At 38.0% G+C, this 24,705-nt stretch overlaps 1 protein-coding gene across 1 annotated transcript; it reads left to right on the forward strand.

Moving 5' to 3' along the window:
- Positions 1 to 351: 351 nt before the first annotated feature.
- On the forward strand, positions 352 to 5,644 carry LOC107067162 (Escargot/snail protein homolog). Its single transcript, XM_015322410.2, has 2 exons — positions 352 to 1,173; positions 1,772 to 5,644. The coding sequence occupies exons 1-2, from the start codon at positions 1,053 to 1,055 to the stop codon at positions 3,340 to 3,342; spliced, it is 1,692 nt and encodes a 563-aa protein (XP_015177896.2). The 5' UTR covers positions 352 to 1,052; the 3' UTR covers positions 3,343 to 5,644.
- The last annotated feature ends 19,061 nt before the right edge of the window (positions 5,645 to 24,705 follow it).

Here is a 24,705-nt window from a genome sequence, read left to right on the forward strand (position 1 = left end):
ACGGTACGAGCGACGCTCCTGTTTCCAAATAGGAGAGAGAGAGAGAGAGAGAGAGAGAGAGAGAGAGAGTGATAGTGGGGAGGGAGGAAGAGGTAAAAGAAAAAAGCCAGGTAGATCGAACGGAAATTCGAATGGAAAAACGCGTACGCACAAAATAGCGCACACGTGTGTAACAACGATAGCGTTTAACGAGGGGTAGAGAGGGTGGGTGGTCGTTTAGATGAGAGTAGGCCCAAGTAGCATCTGCGCTCTCTTTCTCGTAGTGCGTTGCGCGAGAAAAATCTTGTGAGCGAGCAAACGCCTTAGTAATAGAGAGAGACAGAGAGAGGGAGAGAACGAGGGAAAAAAAGGGAGGGGGGAACGTAGTTCAGGACAATCGCGTTGCACTCACAAATATCCTGCACCTCCTGTACTGTCGAGCCTAGCTCGGGCAGCATAAAGAGTGGGGAAGAACACACGAACTGTCGGAACAGATGGCTCATCCGTGATTGGTCGACGTTCCATGACCGGCCGTCCCCCATTGGCGAGCGCGCGGGGCCCCTGGCCCCGATTGGTTCGTCTACACGTGCAGGCCACCTGCACCTGAGGTAGTGGGGAAGGCGTATATAAAAGGCCCTAGAGTTCCCCCTGCCGTCAGAGACCGGCTCGCAGCTGAACCGTTTTAGCAGTTGTGCTGGGACTTCTTATAAGTTAACATCAATCTTTATATTTCTGTAGTCATCTTTTTCATTTCCTTTGCCTCGGTCTGTAACAAAACGAGACGGAGAATAAACGTAGTGCCATACTTCAAAGAAGGAAGTTAGTGTGTGAAATAGTGCAGTGACATTAATCAAGTTATCAAGGATTATTATTTATATTTCTTGCATTGACTTTATTTTGTCTTCTGCTCATGAACGTATCATTATATAGTGTGAAAAAAAGAAGTAATACGGGTTTACGTGCCACTCAAAAAATTGGATTAACTGGTGGTGACTGCCTTCGCGGTATATCAATTACCTGCGAAGAGCAAAATTATTTTCACTAAAAACCCGTTGCTTCTTCAAGGCCCAAATATGCTTGTCGAAGAGATGCCTCGTAGTTTCGTGAAGAAAAACAACAGTTACAGTCACTGTCCGCTTAAAAAGCGACCAGTGGTTGTTATGATAAACGAGGATGTTCCAAAAGTGATTAAAGGTGAGTCTCATATATTGCAAATTTTCTTTTTTCATTAATACGAACAAACATTCATTCGCGTTAAATATTTGTACTTTCTAAATGAACGTGATTTCGTTGAACCGTCTTTTGTTCCGATATTCTTCAAATGAAATATTATTTCTATGAACGGAAACGTTTACTCATCAGTCGATTTATGCATATATGCACAGTGCGTCGTTGATAATAAGCACTAGAATACAAAGCGCGTACGATAAACGATTACATTTTTCTGATTTTAAATTTTGTTATAAATCTTATTAAAGTAATTTGAATTTAAAAAAATAATACAATCTTATTGATAATCAATTATCTCGTAACATATACAATCTGATTGTGAGTCATTCAATTTTTTCTAATACTCAACTTAATTCAGATTAATTTACAATCTTTTTTGTATGTGAGTGGCAATTAATATATGCATTTACGTATATGGATCATACATTTTTCAATATACATTCCTTCGAATATGATAATAGACTTTCTGCGCTTAAATATAATCTTCAAAGCAAAAATATTAAAATCCTTCTGGAATATTCGAATCTGCGTTTTTAACGTCTATTTGAATTTTCTTCTTTAGAAGAGATCATTGACGTGGGAGTGGATGATATTCCCGAGCCCGAAAACTTGAGCACAAAACCAGAAGATCTAAGTAGACACGCTGAACGTCATTTAAGTCAATCACAACCACAACAACAGCAGCAGCAGCAATTATTGCAACAGCATGAACGACAACTAAAAGAAGAAGAAAAACAACAACACCACCCTCATCATCATCATCAGCAGCAGCAGCAACAACAGCATCAGGTATCGTCGGAACAGTTAACGCATAAGCAAGAGTATTCTTCAAGGACGCCGTCACCTCCGATGATGCGATCACCTTCTCCTATCTCACTTAAATCGGCCTCGCCATCGGCGCATCAACATCTTCATATACTTCACCCGGTGAATTTCCATTATCACAATCATTTCCCTACAAAGGCAATCACGCCGCCGGCTGGAATCGCACCAATTCATCCTGTTGCAAAGAAGGCTCGCGTCGAAGTTCTCCAGCATGAATGTTCCTCTTCTACGGTGGTAACAGGTACGACAACTACGACGGATACGGCTGCGGGTACGGGTACGGCCGCGGTTTCACCTAGTTCAGCGGCATCGCTTCATTTCATGGTTGCTAAGGCATCCTTGGAGCCATTGAACCTGAACACTCCGGTCGAGCCGTCAGCTCATTACTCGACACCGACGTGGCCTCATTCCGCGCCTCTGTATCCACCTAACTATTTCCCCTATCCAGCCTACAGATATCATCCTGCGGGCCCGGATCTCTATTCGAATTTTCCTATGGCATCTTATTCACATTCAATTCCAGAAGATCCTTCATCGGTCTCGCCACCTCCTCACATCGCTCTGACTTGTCCAACAATCCAGAGACCAATTGCCAGGACTTACACTCACTGGGCCAGTCCTGATCAATGCGGTCTTTCTCCTACTAGTTCCTTAGAATCGGGATCCTTGAGGTCACCTCCACCGATCATTCCCGAAGATTTATCTTCTCCAGGAAGTGAGAGTGGAAGATCTTCCGCCGGTAGTACCTCGTCTGGTCCAACAATCGTCAATGCCAAGATCGATAAGAGTCCGACAAGTAACACCACCGCGGCTCTTTCTTCTTCTTCATCTTCCACTACTTCTCAAAGGTATAAGTGTACAGATTGTGGAAAGTCTTATTCCACGTATTCAGGACTGTCGAAGCATCAACATTTCCACTGTGCTGCAGCGGATGGTCAATCGAAAAAAGCGTTTTCTTGCAAATCTTGTGATAAGATTTACTTTAGTCTCGGTGCTCTTAAAATGCATATCAGAACGCACACGCTACCATGCAAGTGTACGATCTGCGGCAAAGCGTTCTCCAGGCCATGGCTACTTCAAGGGCATATCAGGACTCATACCGGAGAAAAGCCGTTCAGTTGTCAGCACTGCAATCGCGCTTTCGCTGACAGAAGCAATCTAAGAGCTCATTTGCAAACTCATAGCGAGGTAAAAAAGTATTCTTGCTCGTCTTGTAGAAAGACGTTTAGTCGAATGTCTTTGCTGTCGAAGCATCAGGAAGGTGGTTGTCCTGGTATAACCGTAGCCATAGGCTATGACCATGTATAAATAATTGGAAAAATAAATGTCGAGGAAATCGAGAGTCTTATGCTGTTCACACAGGTGTGATAATGCTCAAACGCGTTTTTATAAAATACCCGATTGAAATTAAGACTCTCGCTTTCACGGCATTATTTAAAAAAAAAAATATTTTTCGTATCCGACAGTGCCTTCTTCGGGAAAAACGCCGAATCGAAAAATAAGTTATTAACAAAACGTAATTTTTACTTCGCTTCGATTAAAATTTGATTTAACGAACTCGAAATTTAATCGAAGTCTCCAGAGACTTTAACGAGCGGTCACAAATGATTTCCGTTCAGATTTATTTTTCAACTATGATCGTATCTTCCTTTTCTTTCTCTCTCTCTCTCTCCTCTCTCTTTCTTTCTTTTAATATTTACTCTCATCAATGTAATAAAAGTCTAAATCGATCGCCGAGAATACTATCGTAAATATTTTATTTTATTTTTTTTATTTTTTTTTTATTTCAGTTCGATTTGAATATAGTAATTTTCCTTCCAGATATATTTATCGACCGCCATTCGTTATAGAGATATATATATATATAACTCAGATTGGGTATACGCGAGTGAGAATATTATTACGAGTGTGTGTGTAAAAAAAGAAAAACAAAAAAAATATATCAAAGTGTTGCCCGTACGTAGGGTAGCGGCGTACGCGCTTGTCTCTCTTACTTTACGAAAATATTGGTCAAAGATTGTTTCTATTTTTTTTTTTTTTTTGACCGCTAAAAGAAAGAGAAACGGGAAAATAAAAAGCGTTCAAAGTTACCGCTCGACGCGGTCCCGTGAAATCGCCGTGCCATTTTGTTTTATTTTTCTTTTTTCTATTTCTCTTTCTCACATTTATCGATCTTTTTTGTTTTATATTCTTTCTCTTATAGTTGTTCGATTGGATTTAAAGATAAAAATTGATGATATTAAGTAGATTTATCAAATTGACTGAATAAGCTCGGAAATAAATAGAAATGTGTATTTTCATTTACAGGGTGAAAAAGAAAAAGTGTCAAATATTTTTAAAGGCTTATTGTGTGTACTTATCAATAAAAGTACAAAAATATTCTAATTAACGTTGATTCTAAAATCAATCATTTCGATAATAATTAACTTTTATTATTAATGAACATTCCTCGATATCGTATGGGAATGAATCTTTTGACAACATTATTGAATATAACACTGAGAAATTTCATGAAAAAATTCACTTTTATTCAATATTGTCAAAGATCTAATAATAACATTTTATTTTGTTTCGTCAAAGTGCAACACCGACGACAATATAATCGACGATACCATTGTATGTAAAATAAGACGTTTAACGATTATTTTATAAGACAGACAGACAAAAAAAGGGTTTACGCGAAATAACGATATATATTTTTAAACGAAAACATTGAAAATTATTTACATTTACCGACGTTCAAGCGAATGCTAGAACGCCGTCGGTTCTAATTATATTTTCTCCTCCTCTTTTTCGTATTTTTTTTTTTTTCTTATTTGTTCCTCACTCTTTCTCTCTCTCTCTCTCTCTCTCTTTCTTCTTCTATTTTTGTATTCTTTTTAGGTTTATTCGAATTCATATATATGTTACCGTTAAAACGTAAAATTCGTTGATTCATGGAATAACCAATTAAAATTGATATAATCTAATTCTTTCTATATACATATATGTATATATATATATATGCTTTTCCTGGAACATTTAATTATTTCTTATAAAAACTTGGGGGTTTCTTTTTTTTTTCTTTTAAATGAATTAACTGAATTATATACCTTTAATGGTAACACATACACCGCTCACTTTCAAGTTACTTGAAGAAACTAGTCATTGTATCATATAGTATGCGTAACTAGAACAAGAGCGACTCGCTATTCGGTGAAAAAAAAACAAACAACAAAGTTTCACATTTCGTCTGTGAACAATAACAACAAACAAAACAACACAAAATAAATAGACGAAATTGATACATATATATATATATTGTATTGGTGTAAAGCCAAACGCCAATCGATATTTTGTTGATCATTATTAAATACATGATAACAAAATAGATATATTATTATTGCTTATAAAACAAATCGATTCGACATTTTGTTTGAATCACTTTTTAAACATAAAAGATTAACTAATAAAATATTGCTAGAAAAACAAACGAGCCCGTTGTCTCGTTCAATCGTTGTGTCTATTATAAATAGAGCACCACTATTTTGGTGGCGAGTACCATTATTTTCTAGTTCTGTAAAGAAAAATTAAATACTATTAAGATATAAATACTAGCTATATATATATTCTATATATATATATATAGAAATATTTTATATGAAATAAAATGATATAGATCTTCAACTTGAATATTATTTATTTGTTTTTTTTTTTTGAATTATCCATTTCCTTTCCTTTTGATCCTCATTCCTTTAAACAAAATATAAAATTCTATAGTTTTTATTTTTTATTATGTAAAAAAAAAAGAAAACAAAAGAAAACGTAGTAAATAAAATAAATAATTCTGTTAGAGTTTATTTTACATTATTTTATGATTAAGAATAAAATGATATGGAAGGGAAGGTATCATCGAAGAGGAAACATTCATCGATTTTCGATTAACCATAAGTCTTTAGGATACGAACAATCTTCCTAATTGGTAAAACCAAGTTTATTGTATTTAGAAGAGTCGATTTTATTTGGTTTGATATTTACAAGAGGAACGTTATGGAGCACGTTTCAATATTTCTCGTTGTACGACACGTGCGTATGCAACCAAGTAATTACATCTATTCGAAAGGGATAAGGTGTGTATATGTATATAGTTGGTTGCTAAATAATTTCGACGAGAGTTACGGCTGTTCGAGATACTCGTTCGTGTATTCGCTGAGTTTGTTGAAATCGAAAGGGGCGTTAATAGTGCTTGACCATAATTAATTGATCCTGAGATTTGATCTACATAAATACGCTTGCAATAATGTTAACTCGTTAAAAATGATTTTTTAGAAATATTAATAAAATAGTTTTGGCATAAATCAAAATCATATTAATCTATCTGACTATCAATCTACTTGGATAATATCGGAAAAGGGAAAGATTGAAAATCATATATTTTATCAAACTTGTTAATTTCATTCTAATTTTTATTTTCTTGCTGGTTTGTACATATTTAGCACTTTACGATACATGAGACAATTCGGTTAAGTCTCATTAATGCAACCATAAGATTTATTATCAGCATAAAGTAGTAACGTCGTACGGTTTATTCATACGACGTAGAAGTATGTTGGTACATAAAATAATATCGATAGAGGATGACAGGACGTCGTAAACGGCTACCCATATTATACGGTGAAAATTACAACGCAACTAACCGACGACAGGTAGTTTTAACATAAAATAAGCCGTAATTCTCTCTCTCTCTCTCCCGCACGAGAGTTACATTTGGGCACACGAACGAAGGATGATGATCAACGATCCACACGCTTTCGAGATGATTTCGATGGTGGCTCGTTCAAAAAGGTGTATGGAAAGGAATTAGAATTTATCTCGCTCACTCACACGCACGTAGAAACACACGCACATGTTTGTAACACCGCGTAGAAAGCGTAAAACGTGACACACAATAGACTTTTAGCCAAAGCAAACAACATATGGCATGGAAACGGTAGTACGAAACGCATTGAATCGTTCTCGAACACCAGGGCAATGGGTTGGTGGTGGTTACCTGCCCTGCGTATTTAAGTCCCACGCGTATTTAACGTGCATTTGCCGATTCAATCAGCCGTGCCAGACTTTTCGTTAAGAGAGGAGAGAAGAGGGGTGGAGGAAGGGGAGACTTTTTGTTCAGTGATCTTTCGCCCATATGGGTGTGCGACTGCACACTAACTTCCACATGCTGCAGCATCAGTATCAACGTATATTTCATGGAAAGACAGTTATATGTAACAGTAATTATGATACTGCAATTAATCTATTTTATGATTTATTTATTTATTATTTTTTTTTAATAAATGAAATTTAATGAATGAAAACACTTTTTATGATTTACAATTGTACGTTTCGAACAGTTTTATTGGTATAATGAAAATAACTTTCTAACTTTCACAGCTATTAGATTTACAGATGACAAGATACTTTAGTAGGGTCTCTTCGATTTTTGAATAAAGAAAAGACTGAGATTTTGGTATTCCTCATTTGTACGAAATCAATGTGATAGAAGTCGAAAGGAAAGAAAAGTCTCTATGCATTTTAATCGTACTTTAACTTAAACAATTGATCGAAAATTTATATTCGAAAGAAATTCTTTTTTAAAACGTTCGAGTTCGAATTGTTGCACTCAAAGGAGAATTCAATTAGTAATGAAATTTTTTTGTCGGTAGAAATATACATATGTATAGTTAGATATCATGGAAACCTAAAAATACGGCGTAATCGAGAATTCGTGGCACGAGCGGAGAATATCTCCGTTTGACCGACAGGTGTTCTCCTTTTTTTCAAGTAGCGGACGATTCGAATCCGCGATACCTATGTGTATCCACGTACGCGACATACCGGCTCGAACGAACACGAAGCAAGAAAGTGTGGAAGCAAAATCTACCTCGATCCTTGGGCTTTTATGGCGAGTGGTTCGATCACGAACAGGTGCGTTGGTGCGTTCCTACTCTCGATTTAAAGCTTCTATTATAACACGTTTTCTTAGCCTTATATATATATATTATATTATTATTAATTATATTGTTATTAATATATATAATATAGAATTATTATATATTATTATAAATTAATATAAATTATAATTATTGTAATAATATATTTATTATATTTATTATATATATTATATATATATATATATATTATATATACGAATGAGTAATATCCGGGCACAAAGTATTTACCTGTAAATACATATATCAACATATGTGTGTGTACTAAAGTACACGTTAAAACTTTAACGGAAAGGAAAGAAAAAAAATACGTAGGAGTGTGCTAAAGGCTAAAAAAACGATGACAACTTCCGTTCTGACTAAATAAGAGTTTTGTCTCATGTCAGTTTACAGAGATTTTTTAGTACAATAGTAAGGGAGACCGAAAGAAATATATATATATATAAAGAGAGAGGAAGAGAGAAAGCAAGTGAATTCCTGGAAGAATTATTCCCTTTTTTTCTTCGTTTTCTTTATTTTCGAAATCGGATTTCTTTTGTATCCAATGAATAATAAATTTCACTTTCTTTGTCCTTTTTAAAAAAGATTGAAAATTATTTCTAAGTTACAAGTTTTTTTTTTTTAGAATAACCTATTGTTCATAATGATGGATTCATAAAGTATGAATGGAGAAAGTAAAATAAAAAAGGAAGGTCAACGTTCATTGATTCTTGGACTTTTTCTAACAATAGAAAAAGGAATCCAACTCTACCATATTATAAGATTTAACGAGATTTTATCTTTTGAAATACCATTCGTGTTTAATACAAATAATTCCAAGGATCTCGAAAAGAAAAAGAAAGTATTCATGAAACAAAAAAAAAGTTATAGTCTTATTGGCAGAATTTAAATTAAAAAAATAAGAAGGATAAAAATTTCGTCTCTCTTTTTAATTTTTTTAATTTTTGTTGAATTTTTCTTTTTCTTTTGTTTGTTTTTTTATTTTTTTTTTTTATTGTTGTTGTATTTCTTCGACACGGTAGGTCTCGTTCGTAAGATCGGAACAACGATCCGAAGAAGAAATCCCACGACCTTCGACATAGGCCGATACAGAAAAGTCGGGACGATATTGACCCCCGGTTAAAATCGAGCGTACCTTTCGAGAAAGAAGATAGAAGGAGATGTGGCACACCTGACCACACGGTAAAGTTGCCAAGGAGATAGGAGTGAGACGAAGCGAAGTTTCTTTCATCGTTTCCCGGAAGACTCTTCTCGTCTCGTCTCGTCTCTTCTTGCAACCAACCCTTTTACTCACCGTGGTAGTACGTGTCCTATTGTTGTATGTACCGCGGCGGAAGATCGGTGCTTTTGGTAGCACCAGGTGTACTACGGTTGAAGGAGTGTGTCCCCGCCCGTGCAAAAGTTTCTTCCTCGAAAAACGTGATCGTCGATAACGAGAAGAAACTCGCGAAACCCCAATCGCGAGGCCATGACTCTTTTCCGTTATTCTCACAATACCGATCAGTCGAGAAACACGCTTGTTGTCTCTTGGTAAGAGGGACACAATACGATCAACGATATGACAGCGTACTAACTTAAGATATTTATTTTTAATAAAACAAAAGTTCAGTTTTTCAGATGGTCCAATTGCAAAAATGTCACAAAGTTGCTGCACTCTTGAGTAAAAAAAAAAAAACACTCAGAGTGCATTGGGGTTAAGAAAATTTGTTGTTTTGTTAAATACAACACACCAGTCAGATATTTTTTCTAAAACTTTTTTGAAAGAAAGAAAGAGAGAGAGAGAAACGTAGGAGTATAATTAATAAATTCATAAGGAGGTTAAAAAACACAAGTCTCGGCATCGAGTTTCGTATAATTTGACGAAGAAGAGAGAGAGAGAGTCATCGTTCGTTCTCCGCACGGTAGAAACAAATGGGGCCCATATTTCAGGAGGCAACGATCAAAAGCGGCTCTCGGGCATCGGGCCAATATCCCGGCAGAATGGCTCATTAGCCCGTGGAGGACCTTTAAGAGCGCGGACAAAACAATCTCCGCTTGCTCTCGGGCCGTGGCAGGAGCAGGAGCAACCTGTTACCCAGGCCTTGTTCGTAAGGCTTTAAGATTGCGTGCGCAACAGATGGTTCACGGACAGGGCGGCAGGTTCCACCTGCCGGTTTCGCAGGCAAGGGCGGGCGGGCTACGATCGAAGTTTCTTTTTCTCTCTCTCTCTCTCTTTCTACCTGCCATCTTTGTCGCTCGTGAACGAATTCCAGGCTTCTTCTTCTTTTTCTTCTTCTTCTTCTTCCTTTGCGAAAACGTCCCACTTCGTGTCTCTATCCACCCACATTAAATTCTTTTTTATTCGAAAAAATGGTCGGTGTTTCTCTAACCAAATTGGTCGACGGCTATGAATTTATTCGACCGTAAAAATCCACGTTAGCGCACTTTTCACACCTACCTTAAACGATCCCCTAAAATGCCAACTCGTTGATTCCATCGAAATTCTCTTTTCTTCGAATAGAAAATATTTCAGATAACATCGTTGATATTTATTTTCATTTTTTTTTTTTTTTTAAATTTCTTTAACAATTTTGTACAACAGTTTTGTTTCTTTTTCGAAGGCGACTCTTGAAAATTTGTTTCAGTGATATTTCAATCGTTCTCTATCGCAATTTACAAACGTCTCTATTAAATTTTGCGTTTCCGAGTAACAAAGTAGACGCAAAAGTTTTTTTTTTTTTTATCGCGTAGCATTCTCACAGGCTAATGAAATATAAGCGTAGGCGTTTCGAATGATCAAAGTAATTCTAAGAGAGACTTTTTTTTTTCTCTTTTTTAGATGGAAAGGAGGAGGAAGGTCGAACACCTTGCGTTAGAGTTACGGTGTCGCGGACAAATGTTGGAATATCCATCACCTCCAAGAAACGCGTCTGTACGCAACGGTGAACCTAATTAATTTCGACGTAGATTAATATACAGAAATTATTGTGAGAGGAAGTTCGAGGGAGAAATCAGACGACGAACGAGCATCCATGCACGATATTCGAAGGTGGCAAGGACAGGTAGCCCTTTACCTCTGCGTCCCTTTTCTCGTATCAGTAACGCTTCTTCTTCTTCTTCTTCTTCTTCTTTCTCTTCTTCATCTTTACTTTTCTTTTCTGTTCTTTTTTTAGTTTCAAATTAGTTAAACAGATGGCAATCGATCGAGCACTAACAATAAAGTAATTTTTATGTTACAAAGAATTACTTAGGCTGGTGGTACTTCATCAATTGAAATGCATCGAATTATCTTGCTGTCTTCGTCATCGCTGTCTAAATCGTAGTTTCACACGTTTGATTCTCTGACTTGCTTACAGACCACCCACCAATGTCTCCCTCTTTCTCTTTCTCTCTCTCTCTCTCTCTCTCCTTTTCTTTCTCAACGGCGCCACACCTCGTATAATAGTGCGCGGCGAATCAGCCGAGTTTGTTGATTACCAGCTGATGACTGGTTAGCATAATGATTGGTAACCATTGGAAGGTCGCAACACGACCCTTTCTTCAACACGTTTTCTTCATTTTTATTTCATTTTTCTTTTCTTTATTACGAATAGTCATTCGGTTTCTTTTTTTCTTCAACAGACAAAGATGTCTCGAAAAATCGAGGATAGTTTTGGTAATACTGTTGCAAAGATTTGTGTTTGTGTGTATGTGTCTGAAAAAGGAGCAGGGTTTCTAAATTATTGGTAGGGACGGTTAGAATGGTTAAGTGGAGAAGCCCAAAGAGAGAGAGAGAGAAAAAAAAGAAAAAACTAATCCTCGAAAATTGACCTGGACAGTGTTTCGTGAAAGAAGAACCAACATGTTTTTCAAAACGACACATAGTAACAGCAAGTTCCTTTCTGCATTCCACAGATTCTACATTTTTGTTATTTTATCTTTTTATTCCTATAGTCCACCGTCATTCTAGAATACATTAGAAAAATAAACGATATATTCTACGAGAGTGTTTGAATCAAGTTTATACATTTGTAATAATATTTTGTTTCAATCTTTCGATTTAATAAATCTATCAACTAAACATAAATTATATATAGGAAAATAAAATTGGCTTTTAATTATTTATACCGAGAGATCGTGTTAGAGACTTTATGCTCGACATTTTGTCTCTTAACGAGTCGACCTCGAAGCCGCATAGTTCGCATACTGTGAGGCTGGTGGTCCGGTCATAAGGTGCTTGCAAGGACTCCTCTTTCTATAAGAGAATGAGAGAGACAACCATCGATAATTAAAGTAAGTCACGGTGATCGTTCGTGGTCGATCGATCGTTGTCATCGATCGAATCGTCGTAAACGGACGATCTACTACGTTTCTACTTACCAACACTCTCTCTCTCTCTCTCTCTCTTTCTCATTCTACCTACCCTTCGCGAGATCTCTCTAGGCTTCTACACTCGAGGGCAATTAAGATAACGCTTTCGTAATCTTGCAACGATATCTCAGTCGATCGGAACTCCGAGCTCGTGCACTCTTACGAAGGTGCACACCATGTCGGACCTTGGGAGCAATGCCACACGGTGGAAAGAGTTTTACACCTGTGACAAGATCTTTCTCTCTCTCTCTTGGGATATTTAGGATATTTTTTGTTCTCCAATTTTTCTTATATTTTTTAGATCATAAATATTGCGTCATCAAATATTCATCTCCATAATTTCCTTTTTTTTCTTTTTCTTTTTATTTTAGTGTAACGAGAAAGAATATATTAAAAGTAATGAAGATAATATAAAAATAACAAACTGATCGATCATTCCTTTTCTCGATAAAGCACATGTGAAAATTACAAAAGAGGTGTAATAGGAATTCTCAGGGTTGAGACCATCTATCACTTGGTTGGTACTAATTGCTGATCAGGTAATAATCGATCGGTGTGTGTCTGTAAATACAGTATGAATCGGGGTGCGGTACGATTCTCGACGTGGTGATAATTTATCGCGGATTGATACGACGCAAATACTTTATTACGAATATTTTTCCATCCTGCATATTAACGATACTGGGTGGTGCTTATAACTATAACTACATGTAGCAACTATTGTCGTAGGTGTTAGGTTTAATATTACTTTTCAATTGGTATTTAAAATTTTTGTTGTTTTCTTTTCACCTTTTTCTTTTTGTTTCCTTTTAACGATTAAGTAGGTTTTAATAGTTTGAAAAATACTTATAAATAAATATTTTATAACCTTTGATAATACCTAAGTGATAATTCTGTCGGACTGATTCGGGAAATGAAATTTATCGTAGTTACTTTGGAAAGTTCAAACCCTGTAATCGTTAATCGTTCTTCTTAAAATCCCAAAGGAAATATAGGGTAAGTTTCTATATAGAATATTTTTTCTTGGATTTCTAATGAAGTATATACAAGAGTTCTATCATAATAAAATATTTGAACAGTGCAATGTGGCTCGTGGTATATCGGGTATAGTCGTAACTTAGACTCTAGCGAGTTAAGTATGTGGCTTTTAAACTGTGTTAAGCCTTCGTGTGTTACCAGCTTGCTTGGCACACGTTCGAGCGCAACAAGTTCGATAACACCTGTTGCTCTACCGCGTAATAAGTTGCGTGCTACGATCGTTACCTATCGAGATAAGAATGGTTTACACGAATTTTCCAGGATATCAACTAAAGACCTAGTTTATGTTTAGATTCTTGTTAAAGTATTCATTACCGTCAAATTACATCGACTAAATCGAATTCGAATATCACATGAGTACAATTTATTATGGATTACGGTAAATGCTCGATAGCTCGTAACAACGAGATCGAATGTGATAAAGGAATTGAGATAAATAAATAAATAAATAAAGAAAGAAAGAGAGAGAGAGAGAGAGAGAGAGAGAGAAAGAGAGAAAGTCATAGCAAATTTCCACGTAATCCTTTTACATTTATCAACGAGTATAATAAAGTTTCGTACATCGAAAGCGTGTCGCAAAAACATTTCTCATGTCAGTCGCACGCGTGCATTTTTCTTTTTTCGAGATTCGCACGTGTTGTTTACACATTGAGAAACGAAGTGAAGAAGGACAGAGAAAGTGCTCACGCGAAGTGAACATTCCCTCTCTCATATTCTATCCTTTTTTTTTGTGTCTTCATTTCGCTGTCTTTATCTTTCTCTTGTACGTTATTCTACGACGAAGAGGTGTTCGTTTTGGGAGAAGGGCGAAAAAAGCAGAGGAACGGTTAGGGATTGGACGATTGGCCTTAGAGTTTGGTCTCCCGAACACACGCGAGCGCACTCGATGCGGGCCGAGTCCGAGGAGACGCCCAAGTGGGTTAATACCGACAATTACGCTTCTCTTGCGTCCGCCCATACGCGTGAATTCCATTTAATTCCGTTAGCCGCTGCCCGCACGTCATTTTTCATTTCCATCCGCCTCGGTTAAGTATAAGAAAGAAAGAAAGAAAGAAAGAAAGAAAGAGAATGGGCGTCTTTGAGTTTCGTCTCTGGTTCGCCAAACAGGTCACCGTGGATGTGTCCTTAAAAAAAAAAATTGTAGGTATCTTCGGGGAAGATAACGTGATTTGTTGCGAACACATCGAGTCTTGAAACGTTATCGAGTATTTGATTTACTGCGTGTTGTACCAATGAACCAAGAATGTCTTCTTTTTTTTTCTCTGTGTGTGATGGTGATGGTACGTCTGCACCACCGCGATGCCAGTTTTATTTTGACCAGGAAATAAGCTCACAGTCTTACTCACCCATTACATGGAAGGATACAGAAAGAATAATGGGGATGATGGATCGAAAAGAAGTTCTGACAGTTTATTACGATTTGAAATTTTCTAATATTAGAGCGTATCAAGAAGTGATCCGTTCATTCGTTCGTTGCGATCACGATCATGAAGAGAGTAGGATAAAACGTGACAAGGCGGAAGCGATATATTAGCACGGATAGCAATGGTAAGACTGATCGAAAGAGTTTTGCAAGCGGTGAACATACGAACTGACAATGGAACCCGTGATACAAGTAGTAGTAGCAGCAAATGTTGCTCCTGCTGCTGCCGTTTTGCGAGTCCGTGACGGGCGTTTGCTGATTTATGGAAGTCGGTCTTATTGTCCAAAGAACGTCCCACTTATTCTCCGTTCTTCGAATAAAAGAGTTCTCTCTATCTCTCTCTCTCTTTAAAAAGAGACTATTCGCATCGTCGTCCCATTCGAAGTTTGTGTATACTACCGGTGATTGGGTTTCTCTGGTCTTTGCACCCGATAATGCACGTAGCGCATGCAAGAGGAGAATTATGGCGGTCGGCATTTATTCGTGTCGTCGATAGGATAGGCGCCTTGCCGACCTGTCCGTGACTCTAATGATTCATTGACCTGACAGGGGCGCTAATGCTGCACCCACGTTAACGCGCTACCGTTTCAAGTTGAGAATCTACGACGGTATAAGGAGAGAATATATGTATGGTAGTTCATAAGTCTTACCTGCGTATAGTAGAAAGCATATAGTATCGTTAAGTGCGAGATGATTGCTCGACAAGATAGCTGATCGATTATATCCTATATATCCTATGTATACGTGGTTAAATCGGAGAACTTTATTTCTGTCTAAACAGACCTTCTTACGTTCAATGGAATATAATTTAGAGTTCTATCATGAGAAGGTCAACGAGTTTGAAATACTTTTCTATCGGCTAACCGAAGTAACAGAGATAATAAATCTCGCTAAGGTTTAGGGTTTAGCTATTTTAATCGTGTGTAGATCGAACAGGTAAAAAGGGGAGCGCGGAAGTGGCTATGTTAGGTCTCTCGGATCTCTCGGTAATCTTAGGGGGAGCGCGAAATATCGCACGATTCGTGGCGAACGGGGCAACATCGTCCGATCGATCGGACAGCATCACAGGTTGAGTCACGATCGTGGGCCTCACGGCTCATCTAAACGCTGCGGACATAACGCTGAAGAAGAAGGGGCCTCTCCTTGGGTTAACCGTCGACTCTGATAGGTTCGTTTAAACGCCCCCGGTTATGCAACCGTAGCGTCTAATAAGCTTCTTTCAACGTGAGTACCTGTCGAGGTACAACATGTCTTCGAAACTTTAAGAGACTTCGAGCCTAGAAAACCATTGAATCGCTTCTCTCTTCGATCACGACCACGTTTCTTCTGTCGCTTTGGATTACCAACATAATCTTCGTTGCTTCGTATTAGACACTTTCACGTTCGATAGTAATCGATAGAATCGAGATGGGAAATTTTGTGCAAATTATTTTAGACGTAGAAGGAAGAAAATAAGAATTGTTCAATTTGTTCTCCAATTCTTTTTTACAATGTGGTTTTCTTGTAAACTTCTCACTCACTCAACTCACCGTTTTGCAAGGTGGTGTGGTCCTCCTTGCAAAAAAGTTCAACTCCAGCGGTACTTGAATTCTTTTATTCTTTTTTTTTTTGCGAGGAATACACGGACGAAAAGAGTCCATAAGGCGTACAGGACTGTGAGAGAATATTAAAAATCACAATGCGGCATATTAACTTGACCCACTATCGGTGCACCAGGAAGAAAGCGCGCTCGTTTAAAGTCCCGTCGGCGAGTTCGCTAAAAACCGTAGGCGAGCGAGCAGCAAAGGACGAAGAGAGAGAGAATCGCCCTCGCTTTTACGACGGTCGAACTTTATTGCGTCGGAGTGCAACCGCAGCGGGGGAATTAGCAATTGTAATGTTATAAGGCACGAGCACGTTTCAAAGAGGGAGAAAGAAGGGATGAAGGAAGGAGAGAAGAGAGAAGAACGCTTGGGAAGGTGGGTGGAGGACAGAGAAAAAGAGAGACGACCGCGACTGGACGAAGGATAAAGAATGCCGGACCCAAGGGTCACGAGGATTTCATTTGACGGAATAACGTGGCGTTTAAGAGCCTGTACCGTTATCTCCTTCGTTGTATATACCAACCTAACCAAGTGTAAGCAAGATCGCTCGACCCTCATCTTCTTGCTCGACTTATATTTCGTGGAATCAAAAAGACAAAATGCGATTACGCTTTTTTGCTCCCCAGTGATATAATCTTTAGTTTGTTAGATCGAGAAAGTAAACGAATCGAGTGTAGAAGGCCGCCCCTTTCACCTCATCCCTTACCTTAGAGTAAAGGTTTCGAAGAGGCAAGTGCGAGTGAATTCATGAAACAAGGAAATATACAGGGTGAGGTGATATCGGTTGACGTAGCTTGGCAAAAGGGCCAGCTTGGGATCATCAAAGTGTGCCATAATGAGCGGCTCGCGCTCCGGGGTCAAAGGTCGCACGGTAATGAATTGTTTTGCACCTCGCGGGCAAAGCCAACTCTCCTCTCTGAGGAACCTTCTGCTTGCTATCGTTGAGAACACGAACACTCGTATTCTTCTTCGCAATGCGAGAGACTAATGTCTTTGGAAGAGACTCGAGGCGGTCCTTCTCCTCCTCCTCCTTCTCCTCCTCCTCCTTTTCTTAGACTTTCGAGTCGTCGTAGTTGTCGCAACGGAATTTCAAAGGCCCTTGAGATTGTATGTGTGTCTCTTTCTCTCGTCATTCTACCTTCTTCCAGTGTGCAATGAGAAAAATGTCAAAAAGGTCGGTGACTTATGGCGACCGATCAATCAGAAGCGTTCTTTCACGATATATACGTCCTAATTAGCGAGAGATCGGTATTCTCTTCTAACGGTTATTAGAAGAATGTATATCTTCGTTTTCTGACGATTCGTTTACATTTTAATATATTGACGATAAAATACGTCTCTTCTGGCACGATGTTTCTATTTAGCCTTACGAGATGATCGGCCGACCTTTTGAATATTCATTCAAACGTGAACGTCAGCCGTGAAATGTTTCACAGAATGGGTATTACTCCAAGAAGAATATAACCAAGCTGTCGTTCACTTTGAACGATATTATTGAGGATGATAACATTTCGTCACTTCATTTTTGTTTGACTCTATCTACACTATATATAATATCCAAATATTATTTTTATTCTTTTTAATGCTAGTTGATAGAGATTGTTAGAGGCTTCTTCTCGAATTCTTACGTAAGACAGAGCAACAACCATTGTTCGTCACATCAAGTAAATTACGGCACTTAATCGTTCGTGATGGTGCATGTAACTTTGCCGAACGGAACGAGCTAGCGTGTAAGAGACAAAAGGACTGATTTGTCATTCGACAAAGCGAGGATGCAGTTTCTAACGACGATTAAGCGATGAGGCATACCGTCCAGTCACGATCTCTCTTTCTAAACGAATTCGTTTCTGCGAGCAAGAAATAGAAGTCAACACCAAACTTGTTTTCGGCTCATCCTCTAATTGTCCGCCTATCCTCCAAGAAAAATGTTAGTAATTATCCTTTTCGACATGGAAACCTTTCATTTGTTAAAAAAATTACTATCGATCAATCGAACAAAATATTATATGAGTATGAGATAGATACGATTTAATTGGATGATAACTTGGGGTTAAACAAGTCCAACATTTTTATCATTAAAATAAAAAAAATAAAATATTAGAATAGAAAGAAAATGTCATTAAATCGTCCAGAATATGTAAGAATAATCGTTTAATCCATTGTAAAAAAAAAAAAGGAAAGAAAAAGAAGAAAAATAAAAGAAGACACCATTCATTGACACTTTGGGTCGTGTTGTTCATCCTACGCTCCCACACTCACTCGATACACACGTGTTCCGTTCCGTCATCGACTTGGCTCATGCTAATTCCATATTGATGAGCGTCATTTATTATCATCGCTCCATCCTCTCTTCGTTCTGTTTGAACGTGAATCGACCTTACAGTGATCTCTTCCTTCTCTTCCTTCCTCAATCGACGACGAGTACAGCCACCGACGACGTTGTTCGGCGGCGCCCAAGGAAAAGTCTCGGACGTTGTCGTCGGTTAATTGTCCCTCAAGGGAACTCATTTTTCGGTGCTTCTTCGCTCCCCTATGGCGCCACGTTCCCAAAGGCGATTTGTTAAACGTCGTCGTGGGGGCTCCAACTACGTCACGATCGATCGATCGATAGATCGTTAAGTCGATTCTCGCATCTCACTGCCCCGGGCGTCGCACGTCGATGACGACCTGCAGACGACGATCTTCTTCTTCTTCTTCATCATCATCATCATCATCATATTCTTCTTGCTATTCCATTGTGGAATCATTATTTTACAACGTGATTCTTCTCAGATCAATAAGAGACAAACAATTCGTATCATATTTATTTTTTTCTTTCATTTTATGAATTAATTACAAGCGTAGGCGTCATTGGAACTCTCGTTATCGTATATTTACATACGATCGATTGCAAGATATACTATACGACTATTCGTCATTCGGAGGGAAAATTATTCGAGCTTTTCGTGATTTACAATCATCGAACACGCAGCGTTGTTCTCTTCTTATTTCGTTTCTTCTTTCGTAACTCCCGCGCACTTTTTTTATCTTCGATAACATCGGTATATATCATTCGTGAACAGAATTTAAATCTCTTGCTGCTTCTTACTGGGGAGGAGGACTCGTTTGTTTACTCTTTTCTCTTTCTCTTTCTCTTTCTCTTTCTATCTGTTTCGATATCGAAACGATCCAAGAGCAACGTCGTTTACATTGGCTTTCGAAGGCAATCATTTGGTGCAACAGTGTAAGACCGTCCCTTTTCGTCAAACGATCCTGTGCCTCGAGACTCGAACGTTACTCACAATTTAAACTTTACAGTTTGTTCGCCAGATAAGGGCCTATCGTAACATTATCTCCAATGATCGACGTTGAACATCGTTGATTCTCGATAATCTCGATCGAATGTATTGTAATTTATACGACTTTATAAATATAATAGGATGCTCTGGTAACGCGTTTCCTGTGCCTTTGTTATAACATTTTGATTTAATATTATTATAAATTATTTAGTACAATTATAACAACACATAAAATAATGCCACAATTTCAATGGAGTACATTGGCATTATATATAAAAAAAAAAGATTACGTTTATATATTTCATACCTGTCGTTGTTTAATGCACTATTGAAAAATTATTCGTATATATGGATACTTCAACTTTCTTTCTCTTTATCCCTTCCTGATTTTCTATTTTTTCATTTACGAGTCTGTGGGAATACGTATCGTCTATCTTTGATTTCCATTCGTAGAAAACGTTAACATCCCGGGCCGAATGTATAGAACAGCACTGGCTCAAGAACCATTCCGGACGATTGCACTTCTGATGCCCAAAGGCCGATCACGATTTGCGCGGAGTTATACACAAGATCGGTAGATCACTACCGATGTAGATCACCGTTGCCCGCGGCGGCAAGATCGCCGGGTCGTACATACATCTCACCCTCGTGCACGCTCGTTTTAATGCAACTGCAACGGGAAACTTTGTATTCTATCTCTCTCTCTCTCTCTTCCTCTTTTTCTCATCTTGAAAAAAAAATAAAAATCGCGCATCTCTTTCATTCTATCCTATCTCTCTATTGGTCTCTTCCTTTTACTCGATTAGCTGATAAGATAATGCGCAGTGTATACTACGTAACTATATATTATGAAAGGATCGAATCACTTGGTGGTCACCACCAGCCGATCTCCATTCCTTCGATCGTTGTTTTATTATTGACCCCTTTCTGATCTTTAGGAATTTCTTTTGTTTAATATAACTTACATTAGAGTGAGATCTTTAAGAGATTTACCTTTAGAAAGAGTAAAACAAAAATTTCATAATTCTTTTATTCTTTCTGTTGTAACTGGTGATTATCATTGGGATACCATTTTCGTTTAACAACTAAACTCAGTAAGCTTGAGCATTGTTATTCCGACCGAAATTTTCGTTTGCTTGCTTGCTTGCTTCGAAAGTAAAGAGGAATTATTCGAACGACATTTTTGTGTTACGATCCTTGTAATACGTTGGTATATTTTTATTGGCTCATCACGTTGCTCGTCGAGTGCGAAGATAAAGCGACGAAATGGCAGGATAATGGCATACCAAGGATCGCGTGCTCAAGGTAACGAGAACGAGGAGGAGGAAAAAGAAAAAAAAAGACGAGAGGGAATAAGGGTAAGGGAGAAAAGATGCTCTTTTACTTTTTCATGACTTTCTGAAAGTCCTGGTTCTAATGTAAGTGTCAGTCGCGTAGCAACTTGCTCGCTTGCAACAATCTTTTGGTATTCGCGTATTCGTTTGGTTCTGCGAGGTGCAATACAACAAGAAACCCTTTCGCAGATACAAGCATAAGACGACGACGACGACGACGACGACGACGACGACGACAACGACAACGATGTCGAAGGGCGAACGCGCTTGTAACTATATGTATTTTACGATTTCCGTCATAGCCTCGACCCTGTGTTTTTTTTTTAAACCTTTTCTTCCTCTTTTTCTTTCTTTTTTCATCTTCTACTTCTTTCCCTATCCAATTCTTTCTTTGATTAAAAAAAAAAAAAGAGAAACAAGTTAAAAAAATATATTTAAAGACAATCGCAATTGAATGATTATTCATTTACCAATTAAATTAACATCAGTCGATTAATTTCATTCACAATATTGGTGATATAAACCTAAATATATATTAATGATATTTAATTTTAAATATAAAAAGTTTTAGGGTCATTTTACGATTAAAAAGTATTTCTACATGATCGAATGTAATTTTGATTGTTTTTTAAATACGATACCTTTAGTACAATCTAATCCAAGATACAATTTATTCTAATAAGAAATAACATTAATAATAATAATGATAATAAAATTCATGGTTGGAATTTAGTTGAGTAGTAGGTAACGAGAAATCGAAGGACCGTTTACGTCTCTACCGGGAAGGAATCGCGTAAAAAAGCTTTACACCCTCGGTCTTCCATAAAATTCGGATCGTTCGAGGGACCACCCCGAAGATGTTCGGCGCTATCATCCTTGCTTGGATGGGGGAACGATCTTCCCGCGTAATTAAGGTCGTAAGAAGAAGCAAACGCGTTAGGTAGTGCTCTTTGGCGTTTATCGCAGAACCGACGCCTCCTCCTTTTACTTTTTTCTTTTTCTTATTTCGTTTCTTTACATCTCTTCTCTCTCCTCCTGTTCTTTTGCGGCTTTTGCTCACTTGCTCGCGAGCCAAACCATCGTAGTATTTCGTCGAGGCCTCGTTTGTCCTTCTCCTCGTCGTCATCTCGTTGTTGTTATTCCAAGAGAGAACAAGCCGCTTGTGCTTCAACTTCGGATGGCTGTAAAGTGCGACGTAAATCAGGCCGTTTAGCCGTATAATTTGGCAGGACACGCTGCTGCACCCTCTCTTTCTCTCTCACTCTTTTTCTCTTTACGTCAAAGGATACGCATAGCAATCTTGACGTGAGCTGGCGTATGCGAGCTGGTAAAGTCTCGGTAAAATCGTTAAGGGTATAAATATCCGTGGCAAGTACATTCCGTTGTTGTTAAGGGCGTGTCCTCTCTTATTCTTATCGTTTTTTCTTTTTTTCATTCTTTATCTTTTTCTTTCGTATTACAAACGTTAGCAGCAAACGTACGCCTTTTGTCTTTTTCCTTTTTTTTTTTTATAAAAAGAAGCGGGAATAGGTTCGAAAATATGTCCACCTTCGTTCGGACGGAAGGATAGAAAGAAACGAAAGAGACTCTAGTGGAAGAAGGGATGGTAAAGGAAAAAAAAGAAGAGGGTGAGGATTATATTGCTGCCAAATTACAGACCCTGACCACCCAAAATGCAGCGACCTAATCGGCTACGGTAATAATGTTGGTATTAACGGCACAGTAAAGTTCGCGTCGGTGAAATTATAGGTGTCAGGGGGCGTGTTAATTTTTATGCTTATTGATTTTCATATTTTACCACCTAACACTAGTAATGTTGCCGTGGTAGTAGAACAGCAACCCTAGAAGAATTGCAAGAACGTGTCGTTTACGTTCCCTCTCACTTCTAAACACGCCTCTCATCTTTCCTTTCTCTTCTCTTCTCTTCTCTTATTTCTCTATTATTCGATGTTTTCTCTTTTTCCCTCTCTTTCTTTCTCGGCTTAACTTTGCAACCCTTTGAAGGAGGCAGCATCGTTATCAAATAATATTTTTACGACTTAGAACATTTGGAACTTTCCAATTTTCTAACCGGCTTAACTTTTTACTCGAGCGCCCCCTCGTTCGTGGCACCGTAATTTGGAGACTCTGAAAGGTACAAATAAGGGGCGTGGGTGTGACAAAGTTTTAAAAGATGGACGCTCCTCGTTCGCAGATACGCTGATTGGTTCGGAACTTTAAAGTCAGTTTCGGGATTTATAGGCTATATAAATTTCGTATATTATGGGTACAGTAAACTTTGCGGGTACTTAATAATAGACGAGTATCTTTCTAAGTTCGACAATGTTGCTCGTGTCAGATCTGATAAAAGAATTTCAGTAACACGTTGATTTAATTTATGACGTAAGTATCTTCATCTCATTAAAGTTTTTGAACCAAAAATTTAAATATTAACTTTTTACCTGTTACATCGATTTAAATACTTGTCGGGAGTCGACTATTCATCGATTAGATTCCCTTTTTTACGAGTGTAAAAAGTGTAAAAGAGAAGATTGGAATTTCGGTAGAAGAGCGACAAAAAGAAGGAAGAAGAGAAAAGAGAGAGGAGAAGAGAAGGGGGAGTGTCGGTGGTGGGACAACTCGGAGAGTTACGGACCATCTATGTCACGTTGAAATATTTTGGCAAATTTATGCTCAATAAAAATTAACCAGACTCCTTCTCGTTCTGCGGTTTTTGGGCCCGTACACGAAGGTGGTGCCTAGCACACTAACAACACGTTCTACTAGCATCTTTGCTTGGCAGAAACGGAAGAACAACCATCGGCATCGGCAGCTACCACCAATACCTCCGAAGATGACTTTCAAAGTCGTTTAACGACAAGGTGCTCATCGGTTTGCCGTGTATATAGGTATAAGTGCATACGTCGAAACTTGTCCGTTCGACAATTCTCTTCTTCTTCTTCTTCTTCGTTCTTTTCTCGTTTGGCGATAGTACGCAAAAGCGGGCCTGATTTATCGCTGAATTTTCTTTTCCCTTTGCTTTCGATCTTTCCTCCTCTTTTTTTTTGTTTATTTTTACCTCTTCTCCCGTTTCGTTTCGTTCTGTTCCGTTCCGTTTCTTCTTCTTCTACCTTACTTTTTGTTTCTTTTTTTTTTTTTTTACTGTAGAAATTTCATCGCAGTCCTGACACGAAGGAAACCTTTTTCTCTCCTTTTTTGTCTCCGAGTATTTTCTCTCTTTTTTTTTTTTAGTTACAGAACTCCTCACCACGTCCTTCGCACCTTCCTCCGGTTTGAGTATGGCGGGGGCGCGTTAGCAAATCTCTTTATTCTTTTTATTTCTCATTCCTCGGAGAGTGCGTACGCGGGGAATGTGTCGCCGGTGTAAATCAGTCAACGTCCGCGAGGATTAGAGTTTACTGTATCCCCTCGCAGGTTCCCAGGTACGGCACAACCTGGTTCCGATACTTTCTTACAATTAGACGAATCAAATCTTTATTTAAAAAAAAAAAAAAAAAAAATAATACTTTTACTTAGCTAGATGACAAAATCGAACTTGTTTATGTAAAATATATTGAGCATATTTTTTAACCTTAGCAAGTGTTTTATTTTATCCTTCGATTTGACACGATTCGATCTATAAAATTATTAATTAAATTAGTTATATCCATATTTACGGTTGAATAAGTTTGAATATAATTTCCTGATTTTACATGAGACATATGTGAAGTATAATCA

Source organism: Polistes dominula, unplaced genomic scaffold, assembly GCF_049000335.1.
Source record: "Polistes dominula isolate Pdom_NZ unplaced genomic scaffold, Pdom_raw_medaka contig_79, whole genome shotgun sequence".
Classification (NCBI taxonomy): Eukaryota; Metazoa; Arthropoda; class Insecta; order Hymenoptera; family Vespidae; genus Polistes; species Polistes dominula.

Excerpts from the sequence above, each read along its gene's own strand:
- LOC107067162 (XM_015322410.2), top strand. The coding sequence starts at position 1,053 with ATGCTTGTCGAAGAGATGCCTCGTAGTTTCGTGAAGAAAAACAACAGT. Across the intron at positions 1,174-1,771 it reads TGTTCCAAAAGTGATTAAAG|AAGAGATCATTGACGTGGGA; the intron begins GTGAGTCTCATA and ends TTTCTTCTTTAG.